This window comes from Carcharhinus amblyrhynchos, unplaced genomic scaffold (assembly GCF_965287045.1).
Source record: "Carcharhinus amblyrhynchos unplaced genomic scaffold, sCarAmb.v2.hapA chromosome_1018, whole genome shotgun sequence".
Lineage (NCBI taxonomy): Eukaryota > Metazoa > Chordata > Chondrichthyes > Carcharhiniformes > Carcharhinidae > Carcharhinus > Carcharhinus amblyrhynchos.
Genome location: NW_027650758.1, coordinates 5,001 through 22,500, shown reverse-complemented (window position 1 = coordinate 22,500; position 17,500 = coordinate 5,001). Strand labels below are relative to the sequence as shown.

Below are 17,500 nucleotides of genomic sequence, written 5' to 3'. Positions count from 1 at the left end.
TTAGGTGGATTGGCCATGGTAAATTGCCCCTTCATCTCTCTCTCTCTGTTCTAGCTCCTATTTTAACATGACGTGCGGACTATGCGGTAACTTTGACGGAAACCCGGACAATGATAACCGTAAGCCAGACGGTACGGTGGCGGGAAGCGTGGGGGAGCTGGGCAACAGTTGGCAGACATCGGACGATGAAGAAGAGAGGTAAGCGAGGGGAGGGGGCCGGCGACGCGTGACCCTCAGTCAAACAAAACCCTTCACACTGGGTCTCGGGCCACCGGGGGACAGTTTGACCGTTGGCCCTCGCCTGCCAGCTGCGGAAAGGTGAATTTTGAAACCCAACGCGCGCGAGTGACGCCCTTTGACCCCGTGCCCAAAGCTCACAGCGCCTGGGTCGAAGGAAGGACCCCTGAGGAGGTGGCTCCGCCGTTGCCTGTTTGGACCACGAGGCCTCACGAGGTTACCAAGTGCCCCCTGGAGGTCGTCGCCACCTTCCCGTGCCCCCTGGAGGTCGTCGTCGTCTTCCCGCGACCCCTAGGGGTCGTCGCCATCTCCCCGTGACCCCTGGAGGTCGTCGTTGTCTTCCCGCGACCCCTAGGGGTCGTCGCCGCCTTCCCGTGGCCCCGGTGGGGGGGTCGTCGCCCTCTTCCCGTGACCCCTGGAGGTCGTCGCCCTCTTCCCGTGACCCCTGGAGGTCGTCGCCGTCTTCCCGTGTCCCCAGGGGGTCGTCGCTGCCTTCCCGCGACCCCAGGTGGGGGGGGTCGTCGCCGTCTTCCCGCGACCCCGGGGGGGGGGTCGTCGCCGTCTTCCCGTGACCCCCGAGGACAAATTATGCAGCTCAGAATCATCCATGTCCTTGTCTATTCAATGAATTCTCACCCTTGCTTTATTCTCAGTTGCAAACCCCACAACCCGGAGGAACGCCCTTGCGAGAAAGACCTCTATGAGAAGGTGATTGGCCCAGACAAGTGCGGACGTATCTCTGACCCCAAGGGGCCCTTCCGGTAAGAATACGGCGCCGCTCGCATTTACGTAGCGCCTTTAACCTCGTGATATCCCACGTGGTGCCTGAAGAGCAACATGACGAGACAGAAGAAAAAAACCAACGCCAATATTCGCTCAGGCGACCCTGAGTGGCAGAGAAAGGGGCAGAAATTTGGGAGTTCCCAAGTTCCCAAAATGATCGGCTGTTGGCCACCATTAGTGAGGCATTGGAAATCAGGCATTCGGAACAGGGAAAGGCCCGGATAGAGTGGACGTGGAGAAGATGTTTCCATGAGCGGGAGAGACTAGAATCCAAGGGTGCAGACTCAGAGTAAAGGGACAACCCTTTCCAATCGAGATGAGGAGGAATTTCGTCAGCCAGAGGGTGGTGAATTCGTTGCCACAGAGAAGGCCGGGTCATTGAGTATCTTTGAGATTGAGATAGATCGGTTCCTGATTGGCTCAGGGGTCAAAGGTTAGGGGGAAATAAGAACATAAGAACATAAGAAACAGGAGCAGGAGTAGGCCATCTAGCCCTTCGAGCCTGCCCCGCCATTCAATAAGATCATGGCTGATCTGTCGTGGCTCAGTTCCACTTTCCCGCCCTCTCCCCATAACCCTTAATCCCCTCTCTTATCAAAAACCCATCAACCCGCTTCTTAAAAATATTTAGTGAGGCAGCCTCCACCACTTCAACGGGCAGAGAATTCCAGAGATTCACCACCCTTTGAGTGAAGAAGTTCCTCCTCAACTCCGTTCTAAACCGCCTCCCCCTTTATCTCGAGGCTGTGCCCCCTAGTCCTACTGTCTTTTTTGAGCGGGAAGAGTCTCTCCACCTCTATCCTATCCATCCCATTCATCATCTTATACGTCTCAATGAGATCTCCCCTCATTCTTCTAAACTCCAACGAGTACAAGCCTAGTTTATTCAGCCTCTCCTCATAGCTCAATCCCCTCAACTCCGGCATCAGCCTAGTAAACCTCCTCTGCACTCCCTCCAGGGCCAAAATATCCTTGCGCAGGTGCGGCGCCCAAAACTGCACACAGTACTCCAGCTGCGGCCTCACCAATGCCCTATACAGCCGCAGCAAGACCTCCCTACTTTTATATTCAATCCCCCTCGCTATGAAGGCCATGGCGGGAGAATGGGGTTGAGAAACTTAGCAGCCATGGCGGAGTAGACACGATGGGCCAAATGGCCTCATTTGGTTCCTTTTGTATATTCATGGGCGTCGCCGGCGAGGCCAACATTTATTGCCCATCCTGAGTTGCCCCTTGAGAAGGTGATGGGGGAGCCGCCATCTTGAACCCGCTGCAGTCCGCGTGCTGTGGGTCGACCCACAATGCCGTTTGGGAGAAAATTCCGGGATTTTGACCCAGCGAAGGAACGGCCGATATATTTCCCAGTCGGGATGGTGAGTGGCTCGGAGGGGGGACCTCCAGGTGGGGGCGTTCCCCGGGCATCTGCTGCCCCTTGTCCTTGTAGAGGTGGTGGGTTTGGAAGGTGCTGCCTCAGGAGCCTTGGAGAGGCGCTGCAGTGCGCCTTGCAGGCGGGACTGTGCCTCGGGGGTGGAGGGAGTGTGTGTTTGTGGTCCACATCTCAATCGAGCTTTGTCCTGGATGGTGGTCATTGGGAGCCGCACCCATCCGGGCGAGGAGAGAGTGTTCCATCACACTTGTTGCCTTGTAGATGATGGGTGGGCTTTGGGGGGTAGTGGGGGGAGTCAGGAGGTGAGTTACTGTCCACAATATTGCTCGCCTTTGACCTCCTCTTGGAGCCAATGTGGTGAGTCCAGTTTCTGGTCCATGGTAACCCCAAGGATGTTGACAGTGTTGGCGGGGTGGGATTCAGCAATGGTTACACCATTTTGAACGTCAAGGCGGTTCTCTTTTTGGTGACGGACATCGTGTGGCGCGAATGTTGCGTACCACTTGTCACCTGATGCTCCAATAGGCCTTATCACCAGACTCGGGCCTACTCAGGCCAGCGCTGGGGGCAGAGGCCTGGGTCGTGAGTTGAAATCTCTGACGTTGCTGTCTCCCCTTTCCACCCTGCAGGGACTGTGTTCAAATGGTGGACCCCGAGCCGTACTTTAACAACTGCGTCTATGACATGTGTCAGTACCAGGGTCTTGAGAAGACACTGTGTGACCAACTCCAGGCCTACACAGACGCCTGCCTGTTGGCCAAGGCCACCGTTCACAGCTGGAGGACTGAGAACTTTTGTCGTGAGTCGTTGTTTCCTTGAAACTGTTCCAACCACAGCGGGCGTTGGATTGCTGGGGGAAAAGTACAGGGGGAAACTTGGACATCTGACCACAACCTTTTCTCCGCCCCCTCGCGTCTGAATATTGCGGCCCATCGAGTCTGCACTGTCCCTCTGACAAAGCATCTTACCCATACATTTACCCCACCGTTTCGACACCGTAAGAAGTCTCACAACACTAGGTTAAAGTCCAACAGGTTTATTTGGTAGCGCGAGCTTACGGAGCGCTGTCCCTTCATCAGGTGAATCAAGGTACAGTGCAATGAAAGCTTCTGCTACCAGATAAACCTGTTGGATTTTAACCTGGTGATGTGAGACTACTTACTGTGCCCACCCCAGTCCAACACTGGCATCTCCACATCGATTCTACACATCTTTGGACACTAAGGGGCAATTTAGCATGGCCAATCCATCTAACCTACACCCCTTTGACACTAAGGGACAATTTAGCATGGCCAATCCACCTAACCTACACATCTTTGGACACTAAGGGACAATTTAGCATGGCCAATCCACCTAACCCGTACATCTTTGGATACTAAGGGACAATTTAGCATGGCCAATCCACCTAACCTGCACATCTTTGACACTAAGGGGCAATTTAGCATGGCCAATCCACCTAACCTGCACATCTTTGGACACTAAGGGGCAATTTAGCATGGCCAATCCACCTAACCTGCACATCTTTTGGACACTAAGGGGCAATTTAGCACGGCCAATCCACCTAACCCACACATCTTTGGACACTAAGGGGCAATTTAGCACGGCCAATCCACCTAACCCACACATCTTTGGACACTAAGGGGCAATTTAGCATGGCCAATCCACCTAACCTGCACATCTTTTGGACACTAAGGGGCAATTTAGCATGGCCAATCCACCTAACCTGCACATCTTTTGGACACTAAGGGGCAATTTAGCATGGCCAATCCACCTAACCTGCACATCTTTTGGACTGTGATAGGAAATCGGAGAATCCGGTGGAAGCCCACGCAGACACGAGGAGAATGTACAAACTCCACAAACACACAGACCCAAGCCGGGAATCAAACCCGGGTCCCTGAGGCAGCGGTGCCAACCCACTGTGCCGCAATGTACAATGAGATTCCCTCCCCTCTTGCCAGGGATTGCAGAGTCCGTGACTGCAACACTAATAATGGCTTCTGTCTCCTCCCCAGCTCTGGACTGCCCTCCAAACAGTCACTACAGCCTGTGCGCCAGCACCTGTCCTGCCACCTGTAACAGCCACTTCTCCCCAAGCCTGTGCTCCGAGCGGTGTGTCGAGGGCTGTGAGTGTGACGGTGGATTCCTCCAGAGCGATGGGAAGTGTGTTCCGCTGGCCCAGTGTGGCTGCACTGACGCTGGGGGCGATTACAGACAGGTAAGTCGCAATCGGGGGGGTCCACGGTTCCAGGGTGACGGTAATGCTGTTAGTTTGAACTATTATTGTACTTCCATATTCTGAACTGTTTGTGTATTTGTACATTAACTCTCAGATACCCTTTCTCTTTCTCAGGGAGATATCTGTACACTGACTGGTGTCTCTCAGTCCCCTCTCTCTCTCTCAGGGAGATATCTGTACACTGACTGGTGTCTCTCAGTCCCCTCTCTCTCTCAGGGAGATATCTGTCCACTGACTGGTGTCTCTCAGTCCCCTCTCTCTCTCAGGGAGATATCTGTACACTGTCTGGTGTCTCTCAGTCCCCTCTCTCTCTCTCTCTCAGGGAGATATCTGTACACTGACTGGTGTCTCTCAGTCCCCTCTCTCTCTCTCAGGGAGATATCTGTACACTGACTGGTGTCTCTCAGTCCCCTCTCTCTCTCTCTCTCTCAGGGAGATATCTGTACACTGACTGGTGTCTCTCAGTCCCCCCTCTCTCTCTCAGGGAGATATCTGTACACTGACTGGTGTCTCTCAGTCCCCTCTCTCTCTCAGGGAGATATCTGTACACTGACTGGTGTCTCTCAGTCCCCTCTCTATCTCAGGGAGATATCTGTACACTGACTGGTGTCTCTCAGTCCCTCTCTCTCTCTCTCTCTCTCTCTCTCTCAGGGAGATATCTGTACACTGACTGGTGTCTCTCAGTCCCCCCACTCTCTCTCTCAGGGAGATACCTGTACACTGACTGGTGTGTCTCAGTCCCCTCTCTCTCTCTCTCAGGGAGATATCTGTACACTGACTGGTGTCTCTCAGTCCCCTCTCTCTCTCTCAGGGATATATCTGTACACTGACTGGTGTCTCTCAGTCCCCTCTCTCTCTCTCAGGGAGATATCTGTACACTGACTGGTGTCTCTCAGTCCCCTCTCTCTCTCTCTCAGGGAGATATCTGTACACTGACTGGTGTCTCTCAGTCCCCTCTCTCTCTCTCTCAGGGAGATATCTGTACACTGACTGGTGTCTCTCAGTCCCCTCTCTCTCTCACACAGGGAGATATCTGTACACTGACTGGAGTCTCTCAGTCCCCCCTCTCTCTCTCAGGGAGATATCTGTACACTGACTGGTGTCTCTCAGTCCCCCCTCTCTCTCTCTCTCTCAGGGAGATATCTGTACACTGACTGGTGTCTTTCAGTCCCCTCTCTCTCTCTCTCAGGGAGATATCTGTACACTGACTGGTGTCTCTCAGTCCCCTCTCTCTCTCTCAGGGATATATCTGTACACTGACTGGTGTCTCTCAGTCCCCTCTCTCTCTCTCAGGGAGATATCTGTACACTGACTGGTGTCTCTCAGTCCCCTCTCTCTCTCTCTCAGGGAGATATCTGTACACTGACTGGTGTCTCTCAGTCCCCTCTCTCTCTCACACAGGGAGATATCTGTACACTGACTGGTGTCTCTCAGTCCCCTCTCTCTCTCTCTCAGGGAGATATCTGTACACTGACTGGTGTCTCTCAGTCCCCTCTCTCTCTCAGGGAGATATCTGTACACTGACTGGTGTCTCTCAGTCCCCTCTCTCTCTCAGGGAGATATCTGTACACTGACTGGTGTCTCTCAGTCCCCCCTCTCTCTCTCAGGGAGATATCTGTACACTGACTGGTGTCTCTCAGTCCCCTCTCTCTCTCTCAGGGAGATATCTGTACACTGACTGGTGTCTCTCAGTCCCCTCTCTCTCTCTCAGGGAGATATCTGTACACTGACTGGTGTCTCTCAGTCCCGCCTCTCTCTCTCTCTCAGGGAGATATCTGTACACTGACTGGTGTCTCTCAGTCCCCTCTCTCTCTCTCAGGGAGATATCTGTACACTGACTGGTGTCTCTCAGTCCCCTCTCTGTCTCTCAGGGTGATATCTGTACACTGACTGGTGTCTCTCAGTCCCCTCTCTGTCTCTCAGGGAGATATCTGTGCACTGACTGGTGTCTCTCAGTCCCCTCTCTCTCTCAGGGAGATATCTGTACACTGACTGGTGTCTCCCAGTCCCCTCTCTCTCTCTCTCAGGGAGATATCTGTACACTGACTGGTGTCTCTCAGTCCCCTCTCTCAGGGAGATATCTGTACACTGACTGGTGTCTCTCAGTCCCCTCTCTCTCTCTCTCAGGGAGATATCTGTACACTGACTGGTGTCTCTCAGTCCCCCCTCTCTCTCTCTCTCAGGGAGATATCTGTACACTGACTGGTGTCTCTCAGTCCTCTCTCTCTCTCTCTCAGCCCGATAGCTGTACACCCAGTGGTCCAGCTGCGGAACGGCGCTATTTGAATGCAATCTTTTCTTCCTGCCTTTAGCTTGGTGAGAGCTGGTACGAGACGGGCTGCACCCAGAGGTGCCAATGCCAGGGAGGCGATATCGTCACGTGTGAGAAGGCAGGGTGCCGAGCGCAGGAAGAGTGTGGGCTGCAGGACGGAGAGTACGGCTGCCACCCTCTGGGTAAGATCTGCGTCACTGATCAGACCAGCACACCGAGCTGGTTACTGTGGATCGGTCGCCGTGTTTCATTCTCCCGCCGTGTTCGCCAAACAGGCGCCGGAGTGTGGCGACTGGGGAGATTTTCACAGTCGGTCGGTTCGGGACCTCAGACTTTTGTATCTTTTTCCCGACGGAAGAAGGTGGGAGAGAGAATGTCCTGGGTGTGTGTGGGGTCCTTGATTATGCTGGCTGCTTTTCCTGAGGCAGTGGGAAGTGTAGACAGAGTCACTGGATGAGAGGCTGGTTTGTGTGATGGATTGGGCTACATTCACGACCTTTTGTAGTTCCTTGCGGTCTTGGGCAGAGCAGGAGCCCAGACCAAGCTGTGAAATGTCTCGCGCACTCTGTCTCGCACGCACAGATGCACACACGCACGCGCACTCTCGCGCGCACAGATGCGCACACGCACGCGCACTCTCGCGCGCACAGATGCGCACACGCACGCGCACTCTCGCGCGCACAGATGCGCACTCTCGCGCGCACAGATGCGCACACGCGCGCGCACAGATGCACACACACGCACGCGCACTCTCGCGCGCACAGATGCACACACACGCACGCGCACTCTCGCGCGCACAGATGCACACACACGCACGCGCACTCTCGCGCGCACAGATGCACACGCACGCACGCGCACTCTCGCGCGCACAGATGCGCACGCGCACTCTCGCGCGCACAGATGCACACGCACACACACGCACACGCGCGCGCACAGATGCACACGCACACACACGCACACGCGCGCGCACAGATGCACACACACGCACGCGCACTCTCGCGCGCACAGATGCACACACACGCACGCGCACTCTCGCGCGCACAGATGCGCACACACGCACGCGCACTCTCGCGCGCACAGATGCACACGCACGCACGCGCACTCTCGCGCGCACAGATGCGCACACACGCACGCGCACTCTCGCGCGCACAGATGCACACACACGCACGCGCACTCTCGCGCGCACAGATGCACACACACGCACGCGCACTCTCGCGCGCACAGATGCGCACACACGCACGCGCACTATCGCGCGCGCAGATGCACACACACGCACGCGCACTCTCGCGCGCACAGATGCGCACACACGCACGCGCACTATCGCGCGCGCAGATGCACACACACGCACGCGCACTCTCGCGCGCACAGATGCGCACACACGCACGCGCACTCTCGCGCGCACAGATGCACACACGCACGCATATATATGCAGTCAATACTGAGACTGATAGAATTTTTGTTCCGTGTGGAATTAAGGAAGTCATATTGAGAGGGGGAACTCCGGGATGGATCCGCCATTAGTGGGGGAGCAGGCACGAGGGGCCAAATGGCCTTCCCATGTTAACCCTTCTGACGATTCCCTCTTGTTCCAGGGTATGGAACGTGCACCGCCTCAGGGGATCCCCACTACAAGACCTTTGACAAGCTCTCCTATGACTTCATGGGGAACTGCACCTACACCTTCGCCCAGGTCTGCCAGCCCACCGCCTCCTCCGGCCTCCCCTACTTCAGCGTGGAGACCAGCAATGAACACCGGGGTCGCAACACACGGGTGTCCTACGTGAAGGCCGTTCACATCAACGTCTACAGGCGCCGCGTCACCATCTCAAAGAACCGGAGAGTCATCGTAAGTACAAGCGTCGCCCCGAGCCCCTTGGACCCCAATACCTCGCCGACCAGCTTGCATCCAGAGACGTGTAGGTTACGAAGATTGGCCATGCTAAATTGTCCCTTAGTGTCCAAAGATGTGTAGGTTAGGTGGATTGGCCATGCTAAATTGTCCCTTAGTGTCCAACAATGTGCAGGTTAGGTGGATTGGCCATGCTAAATTGTCCCTTAGTGTCCAAAGATGTGCAGGTTAGGTGGATTGGCCATGCTAAATTGCCCCTTAGTGTCCAAAGATGTGCGGGTTAGGTGGATTGGCCATACTAAATTGTCCCTTAGTGTCCAAAGATGTGTAGGTTAGGTGGATTGGCCATGCTAAATTGCTCCTTAGTGTCCAAAGATGTGTAGGTTAGGTGGATTGGCCATGCTAAATTGCTCCTTAGTGTCCAAAGATGTGCAGGTTAGGTGGATTGGCCATGCTAAATTGCCCCTTAGTGTCCAAAGATGTGCAGGTTAGGTGGATTGGCCATGCTAAATTGCCCCTTAGTGTCCAAAGATGTGTAGGCTAGGTTGATTGGCCATGCTAAATTGCCCCTTAGTGTCCAAAGATGTGCAGGTTAGGTGGATTGGCCATGCTAAATTGCCCCTTAGTGTCCAAAGATGTGCAGGTTAGGTGGATTGGCCATGCTAAATTGCCCCTTAGTGTCCAAAGATGTGTAGGCTAGGTTGATTGGCCATGCTAAATTGCCCCTTAGTGTCCAAGGATGTGCAGGTTAGGTGGATTGGCCATGCTAAATTGCCCCTTAGTGTCCAAAGATGTGCAGGTTAGGTGGATTGGCCATGCTAAATTGCCCCTTAGTGTCCAAAGATGTGCAGGTTAGGTGGATTGGCCATGCTAAATTGCCCCTTAGTGTCCAAAGATGTGCAGGTTAGGTGGATTGGCCATGCTAAATTGCCCCTTAGTGTCCAAAGATGTGTAGGCTAGGTTGATTGGCCATGCTAAATTGCCCCTTAGTGTCCAAGGATGTGCAGGTTAGGTGGATTGGCCATGCTGGGTTCTTGATAAGAGAGGGGATTAAGGGTTATGGGGAGAGGGCGGGAAAGTGAAACTGAGCCACAACAGATCAGCCATGATCTTATTGAATGGCGGGGCAGGCTCGAAGGGCTAGATGGCCTACTCCTGCTCCTATTTCTTATGTTCTTATGTTCTTATGTTATGTTCTAAATTGCCCCTTAGTGCCCAAAGATGTGTAGGTTAGGTGGATTGGCCATGCTAAATTGCCCCTTAGTGCCCAAAGATGTGTAGGTTAGGTGGATTGGCCATGCTAAATTGCCCCTTAGTGCCCAAAGATGTGTAGGTTAGGTGGATTGGCCATGCTAAATTGCCCCTTAGTGCCCAAAGATGTGTAGGTTAGGTGGATTGGCCATGCTAAATTGCCCCTTAGTGCCCAAAGATGTGTAGGTTAGGTGGATTGGCCATGCTAAATTGCCCCTTAGTGCCCAAAGATGTGTAGGTTAGGTGGATTGGCCATGCTAAATTGCCCCTTAGTGCCCAAAGATGTGCAGGTTCGGTGGATTGGCCATGCTAAATAAGCAGGGTCCAACAGGTTATGTGGTGCATTGTGGGAAGAAGGGAAGCCATTTTGGACAATCGCCCTGATCGCGCTCTAACGGTCTTTCTCCCTCCCCCCCCCCCCCCCCCCAACGCAGCTGGACGGGCGACGGGTCCATCTACCCGTCCTCACGGGCGAGGGGCTGGCGGTGCGGATCAGCGGGGTCTTCGTCGCCCTGGAGACGGACTTCGGGCTGAAGGTGCGCTATGACGGGAACCATCACGTGGACGTCACGGTGCCGTCTTCCTACGCGGGACAGGTCTGCGGCCTCTGCGGTAAGGGAACCAGGCCCTTCTCCTCCAGGTGCCCGGGAGTGGTTTGGGGGAGGGGGGGCGGAGCAGGCCGGATAGACCCTGCAAAGACACAAACCTGCATTGCTGTTGCGCCCGGAGACACATCCCTGAACCCAAGGAATTCTCAGACAAAGTTTGACACCCTTGGTTGAGGCGGCGTTGGGACGATGAAGATTCGGAGGGAGGGGTGGTTTTCGAAGCACGGATCGGAGGGGCAGAGAGCTTTAGGGAAGGAATTCCAGAGTTTGGAGCACCCCCCCCCCCACCCCCACTTTCTCCCAGGCAGCGAAAGGTAGTTCCCCCAATGGCGGAGCTATGGGACTCAGGCAATGACCTCGAGAGGCCAAGTGGGAAGAGTGGAGAGATCTCGGAGGGAGAAAGAGCTACACAAGTATTCACCAAGAGTTAACCAAGCCTGAGTCCCACGACTTCAGTGTTGCAACAAGGCATGGTCACCAGAAGGTGCCAGGTTTGGGTCCTGGCTTCTGCCAGACTAAGATGGCATCTAAGTTCACCGTTTACTCTGTATCTAACCCCGTGCTGTACCTGTCCTGGGAGTGTTTGATGGGGGGACAGTGTAGAGGGAGCTTTACTCTGTATCTAACCCCGTGCTGTACCTGTCCTGGGAGTGTTTGATGGGGGGACAGTGTAGAGGGAGCTTTACTCTGTATCTAACCCCGTGCTGTACCTGTCCTGGGAGTGTTTGATGGGGGGACAGTGTAGAGAGAGCTTTACTCTGTATCTCACCCCGTGCTGTACCTGTCCTGGGAGTGTTTGATGGGGGGACAGTGTAGAGGGAGCTTTACTCTGTATCTCACCCCGTGCTGTACCTGTCCTGGGAGTGTTTGATGGGGGGGACAGTGTAGAGGGAGCTTTACTCTGTATCTAACCCCGTGCTGTACCTGTCCTGGGAGTGTTTGATGGGGACAGTGTAGAGGGAGCTTTACTCTGTATCTAACCCCGTGCTGTCCCTGTCCTGGGAGTGTTTGATGGGGGGACAGTATAGAGGGAGCTTTACTCTGTATCTAACCCCGTGCTGTACCTGTCCTGGGAGTGTTTGATGGGGGGACAGTGTAGAGGGAGCTTTACTCTGTATCTAACCCCGTGCTGTACCTGTCCTGGGAGTGTTTGATGGGGGACAGTGTAGAGGGAGCTTTACTCTGTATCTAACCCCGTGCTGTACCTGTCCTGGGAGTGTTTGATGGGGGGACAGTGTAGAGGGAGCTTTACTCTGTATCTAACCCCATGCTGTACCTGTCCTGGGAGTGTTTGATGGGGGGACAGTGTAGAGGGAGCTTTACTCTGTATCTAACCCCGTGCTGTACCTGTCCTGGGAGTGTTTGATGGGGAGACAGTGTAGAGGGAGCTTTACTCTGTATCTAACCCCGTGCTGTACCTGTCCTGGGAGTGTTTGATGGGGGGACAGTGTAGAGGGAGCTTTACTCTGTATCTAACCCCGTGCTGTACCTGTCCTGGGAGTGTTTGATGGGGGGGACAGTGTAGAGGGAGCTTTACTCTGCGATCGGTGATGTTTCGCTCTTTCCCTGTTCTAACGCTGGCTCTCTGACTGTTGCAGGGAACTACAACGGAAATAAGACTGATGACTATCTGATGCCCGACGGCAGTGTGGCAGGGGGCCGCGATGAACTGGGGGAGAGTTGGCTTGTACCCGACAACAGCTCTGGGTAGGTGGCATTGTGGGCAACCCCCCCCCAACGCGCGCCACTGTACCTCGCGCCTTGCGCCACCCTGGAACATAACCCCAGCACTCGCAGAGTTGGGAGCGCCTTCCCAAGTCCAGTGACGGTTGTGGCGAATAAGGAAAATGGCAGCCAGTTGGCGCACAGGGAGATCCCACAGGCACCGCGACGGCCGCTGTTTTCCGATTTTTAGCCACGCCGCTTGAGGGATAGATATCGGAACCCCCCCCAACCGGGCCACTGCGATTAGAGCAACCAAACGCACCCTTGGACTGTTGGTCGAATGGTTCAAAAATTGCAGCATGCTGCTGTGCAGAGGGATCTGGGTGGCCTGGCCCATGAATCTCAAGGATCTGGTTTGCAGCAAGGTCATTGAGGAGGCAAATGGGATTTTCTCCTTCGTTGCTGGAGGGATGGAGTTGAAAAACAGCAAGGTTATGTTGCAACTGTACAGGGCACTGGTGAGGCCGCAGCTGGAGTACTGTGTGCAGTTTTGGTCGCCGCACTCGCGCAAGGATATTTTGGCCTTGGAGGGAGTGCAGAGGAGGTTCACTCGGCTGATACTGGAGATGAGGGGGTTGGACTATGAAGAGAGACTGAATAGACTGGGTCTGTACTCGTTGGAGTTTAGAAGGACGAGGGGGGATCTTATAGAGATGTATAAGATAATGAAGGGGATGGATAGGGTAGAGGTAGAGAGATTCTTCCCGCTCAGAAAGGACAGTAGGACTAGAGGGCACAGCCTCAAGATAAGTGGGGGACAGTTTAGATCAGAGTTGAGGAGGAACTTCTTCACTCAAAGGGTGGTGAATCTCTGGAATTCTCTGCCCGTTGAAGTGGTGGAGGCTGCCTCGCTAAATATATTGAAGTCACGGGTAGATAGGTTTCTGATAGACAGGGGAATTAAGGGGAGAAAGCGGGAAAGTGGAACTGATCCACTTCAGATCAGCCATGATCTTATTGAATGGCGGGGCAGGCTCGAGGGGCTGGATGGCCCACTCCTGCTCCTATTTCTTATGTTCTTCAACATAGCTGAAGGAGTTGAACATTTAAGCGAAGGAAAGTATTGTACTGGGTTTTTGATAAGCGAGGGGATTAAGGGTTATGGGGAGAGGGCGGGAATGTGGAACTGAGCCACGACAGATCAGCCATGATCTTATTGAATGGCGGGGCAGGCTCGAAGGGCGAGATGGCCGACTCCTGCTCCTATTTCTTATGTTCTTATGTAACTCTACAAGGCATTGGCGAGGCCGCAGCTGGAGTGTTGTGTACGGTTTTGGTCCCCTTATTTGGAGGAAAGAGGTAGGCAGTTCAGAGGAGGCTCCCTTGACCGATGAGGGGGTTTGTCGAGAGATGGGGCACTTTGGGCCTGTGCTGGCCTGGAGTTTAGGACAATGAGGGGGAGATCGAATCGAGGGATGCCAAGTGATAAAAGGTCTGGAAAAGGACACACGGAGCGGATGCGTTTTCTGGTCCTGGGACGAGAGGTCAAAATCTGAGGAGAAGGGGCAGCAAATTTGGAACAGAGTTGAGGCGGAACTCGTCCTCCCAAAGGGTCTGTGGAATTCGATTTCCCCCCCCTCCGTCCGAAGAGCGGATACAGGGGGTACATTTGAGGAGGAGTTGGATAGATTTTTTGATGGGTTGAAGGGTGATGGGGAGAAGGCAGGAAATTGGGGAACAATTGGGCATGTCAGCCATGATGGAATGGCAGAGCAGGCTCGATGGGCCGAATGGCCTAATTCTGCTGCTCCTATACCCTCCCAGTGCAGAAAGAGGCCCTTCGGCCCATCGAGTCTGCACCGAATACAATCCCACCCAGGCCCCCCCCCCCCCCCCCCCCCCCCCCATATCCCTACATATTATACCCACAAATCCCTGTCACGACCCTGGGCACTTTGGCCGTGCTCAGAAATTGCCCCTATGTACCCCAAACCCGCACGTCTTTGGACTGTGGGAGGAAACCCACGCAGACACGAGGAGAATGTGCCAACTCCAACACAGACAAGTGACCCCGAGCCGGGAATCGAACCCCGGGACCCTGGAGCTGTTGAAGCAGCGGCGCTCACCCGCTGTGCTACCGTGCCGCCCAAGCTTGCTTCCCTCCCTCTCTTCCATCCAGTCCCGGACGAGGGGTGGATTTCCCTCCCCACCAACCACCCCCCCTCCGACCCCAAACCCAACCCCCGCCCCCCCCAACCCCGAAAAGCGCCAACAGGGCCTTGTGTCGATGGCACCTCTGACAGTGTGGCACCAGCGCGCATGTCCGCCTGGATTGTGGGCCTAGAGATCCAAGACTTGCTCTGTTTCTCTCGCCTTTTCTGTGTAGTGGGGGGAGGGGGCGCAATTCAGGCTGGGGGTACTTTGCCTCTCCCCCGTTGCCCTTGAACTGAGGGGTGGGGGCAGTGGACGGTTAAGAGTCGACTACTTTTTGCCGTGGGCCTGGAGTCACGCAGGGGCGTTGGGGTCGGCGCCTGAGCTTCATTGAGATGACGGTTGTGGTCTCAGGCCTGTCGGTGTAGGCCCAACTGGGGGTCAGAGGGCAGATGTCCCCGGCGCAGGAGGGCGTTGGTGAACCAGATGGGTTTTTAACCCCAACCGACATCAGTTGTCACGGCTGCCTTGACCAAAACCTCGCTTCCAATCCCCAATTTTAGCGATAAATCAAATTTAAATCCACCCCCCGCCATGGTGGGATTTGAACCCGTGTTTGTCCCAGAGCCTGGGGCCTCTGGATGACTAATGCAGTGATGTTACCCCCAACCCCACACTCGCCCTGTGTCCGAGGCAGAGCGGGACTCGAATCCACGGCTCGGGGGGGAGAGGGGGTGACCCCCCCAGTGAGGAAAGGCCGTGCGAGTCTCGGACTGTTCACCACCCCCCCCCCTCCTTGGCCCAGTTCCAATCTTTGCTCTGGTTCCCATGGACAGGTGCTCCAATAATGGCGGTGTGGGGAAGTGTGACAAGGAGGTGGAACAAGAGGCTCAGGAGCCGGCGAGGTGTGGGCTGCTCAAGGACCCACAAGGTAAATATCGCTGCAGAAACAGGGATTGCGCTGTTCCCTTCCTCCCCGCTCTCCGTCTCACCAGTTACACCACTGTCTGTCTGTCTCTCTCTCTCTCTCTCTCCCCTCTTTCTCTCTCCCCCTCTCTCCCTTCTTTCTCTCTCCCCCTCTCTCCCTTCTTTCTCTCTCCCCCTCTCTCCCTTCTTTCTCTCTCCCCCTCTCTCCCTTCTTTCTCTCTCCCCCTCTCTCCCTTCTTTCTCTCTCCCCCTCTCTCCCTTCTTTCTCTCTCCTTCTCTCTCCCTTTTTTCTCTCCCTCTCTCTCTCCCTCTTTTCTCTCTCTCTCCCTTTTTTCTCTCCCTCTCCCTTTTTTCTCTCCCTCTCTCTGTCCCTTTTTTCTCTCTCTCTCCCTTTTTTCTCTCTCTCTCCCTTTTTTCTCTCTCTCTCCCTTTTTTCTCTCTCTGTCCCTTTTTTCTCTCTCTGTCCCTTTTTTCTCTCTCTCTCCCTTTTTTCTCTCTCTCTCCCTTTTTTCTCTCTCTCTCCCTTTTTTCTCTCTCTCTCCCTTTTTTCTCTCTCTCTCCCTTTTTTCTCTCTCTCTCCCTTTTTTCTCTCTCTCTCCCTTTTTTCTCTCTCTCTCCCTTTTTTCTCTCTCTCTCCCTTTTTTCTCTCTCTCTCCCTTTTTTCTCTCTCTCTCCCTTTTTTCTCTCTCTGTCCCTTTTTTCTCTCTCTGTCCCTTTTTTCTCTCCCTCTCTCTGTCCCTTTTTTCTCTCTGTCCCTTTTTTCTCTCTGTCCCTTTTTTCTCTCTGTCCCTTTTTTCTCTCTGTCCCTTTTTTCTCTCTGTCCCTTTTTTCTCTCTGTCCCTTTTTTCTCCCTCTCTCTCTCCCTTTTTTCTCCCTCTCTCTCCCTTTTTTCTCTCTCTCTCTCTCCCTTTTTTCTCTCTCTCTCTCTCCCTTTTCTCTCTCTCTCTCTCTCCCTTTTCTCTCTCTCTCTCTCTCTCTCTCTCCTTTTCTCTCTCTCTCCTTGAGTCGGTTGGCACACTTTCAGTTTCCGGTTTCCTCCCACAGTCTGAAAGATGTGCTGGTTAGGGTGCATTGGCCGTGCTAAATTCTCCCTCAGTGTTACCCCAACAGGCGCCGGAGTGTGACGACTAGGGGATCTTCACAATAACTTCATTGTCGTGTTAATATAAGTCTACTTGTGACACTAATAAATAAAATAAAATTATGTAATAATAAATCAAATCAATCCAAAGATGTGCAGGTTAGGTGGATTGGCCATGCTAAATTGCCCCTTAGTATCCAAAGATGTGCAGGTTAGGTGGATTGGCCATGATGAGATGCTCTGTTGGAGGAACAGTGTTGACTCAGTTATCCGTGCCCTTTCTCCCTGTTCCCACCCCACAGGTCCGTTCAAGAAGTGTCACAGCAAGGTGCCCCCGGAGGTCTACTTTGGGAACTGCGTCTACGACCTGTGCGCGTCGGAGGGCGACCTGGGCCACCTCTGCTTCACCCTGCAGTCGTACGCTCTCCGGTGCGCCCTGGCTGGGGAGCCCGTGAGCTGGAGGAACAGGACTTTCTGCCGTGAGTATACCCCGACCCCCACCACAGTGACCTTACCCAGCCGAAAATCACCCCCCCCCCCCCCCGCATCCCAGTTCCTGGCTACAGTGCTCCCTGCTCTCTGTCGGATGCGACTGCCCTCTGTGGTTGAATAGCTGGGGCTACACACACACACACACACACACACACACACACACACACACACACACACACACACACACACACACACACACACACTGCCCCTATTTCAAACCATGGGCCAAGTGGTATTATCACTAGACTATTAACCCAGAAACCCAGCTCATGTTCTGGGGGACCCGGGTTCGAATCCCCGCCACGACAGACGGTGGAATTTGAATTCAATGAAAAAGATACCTGGGATTAAGAATCTACTGATGGCCCATTGTCCGGAAAAACCCACCCGGTTCCCTTTACGGAAGGAAATCTGCCGTCCTCACCCCGGTCTGGCCTACATGTGACTCCAGAGCCACAGCCAATGTGGGTGACTCTCAACTGCCCCTCCAAGGGGCAACTGGGGATGGGCAGCACTATGGCGCAGTGGTTGGCGCAGGGACCTGGGTTCGATTCGCGG

The 17,500-nt window shown here is 54.3% G+C and overlaps 1 protein-coding gene across 1 annotated transcript in view; it reads left to right on the top strand.

Annotated features, from left to right (window-relative positions):
* Positions 1-1,074: 1,074 nt before the first annotated feature.
* Positions 1,075-17,500, top strand: part of LOC145340434 (zonadhesin-like) — a gene marked incomplete at its 3' end in the record, with an annotated part of 19,136 nt that continues 2,710 nt past the window's right edge. Inside the window, exons 1-9 of the mRNA XM_080184902.1 lie at positions 1,075-1,235; positions 3,037-3,206; positions 4,423-4,625; positions 6,959-7,100; positions 8,511-8,764; positions 10,453-10,630; positions 12,225-12,333; positions 15,279-15,373; positions 16,753-16,929. Coding sequence (XP_080041028.1) covers positions 1,075-1,235; positions 3,037-3,206; positions 4,423-4,625; positions 6,959-7,100; positions 8,511-8,764; positions 10,453-10,630; positions 12,225-12,333; positions 15,279-15,373; positions 16,753-16,929 — 1,489 coding nt within the window. The remainder of the gene's footprint in view (positions 1,236-3,036; positions 3,207-4,422; positions 4,626-6,958; positions 7,101-8,510; positions 8,765-10,452; positions 10,631-12,224; positions 12,334-15,278; positions 15,374-16,752; positions 16,930-17,500) is intronic.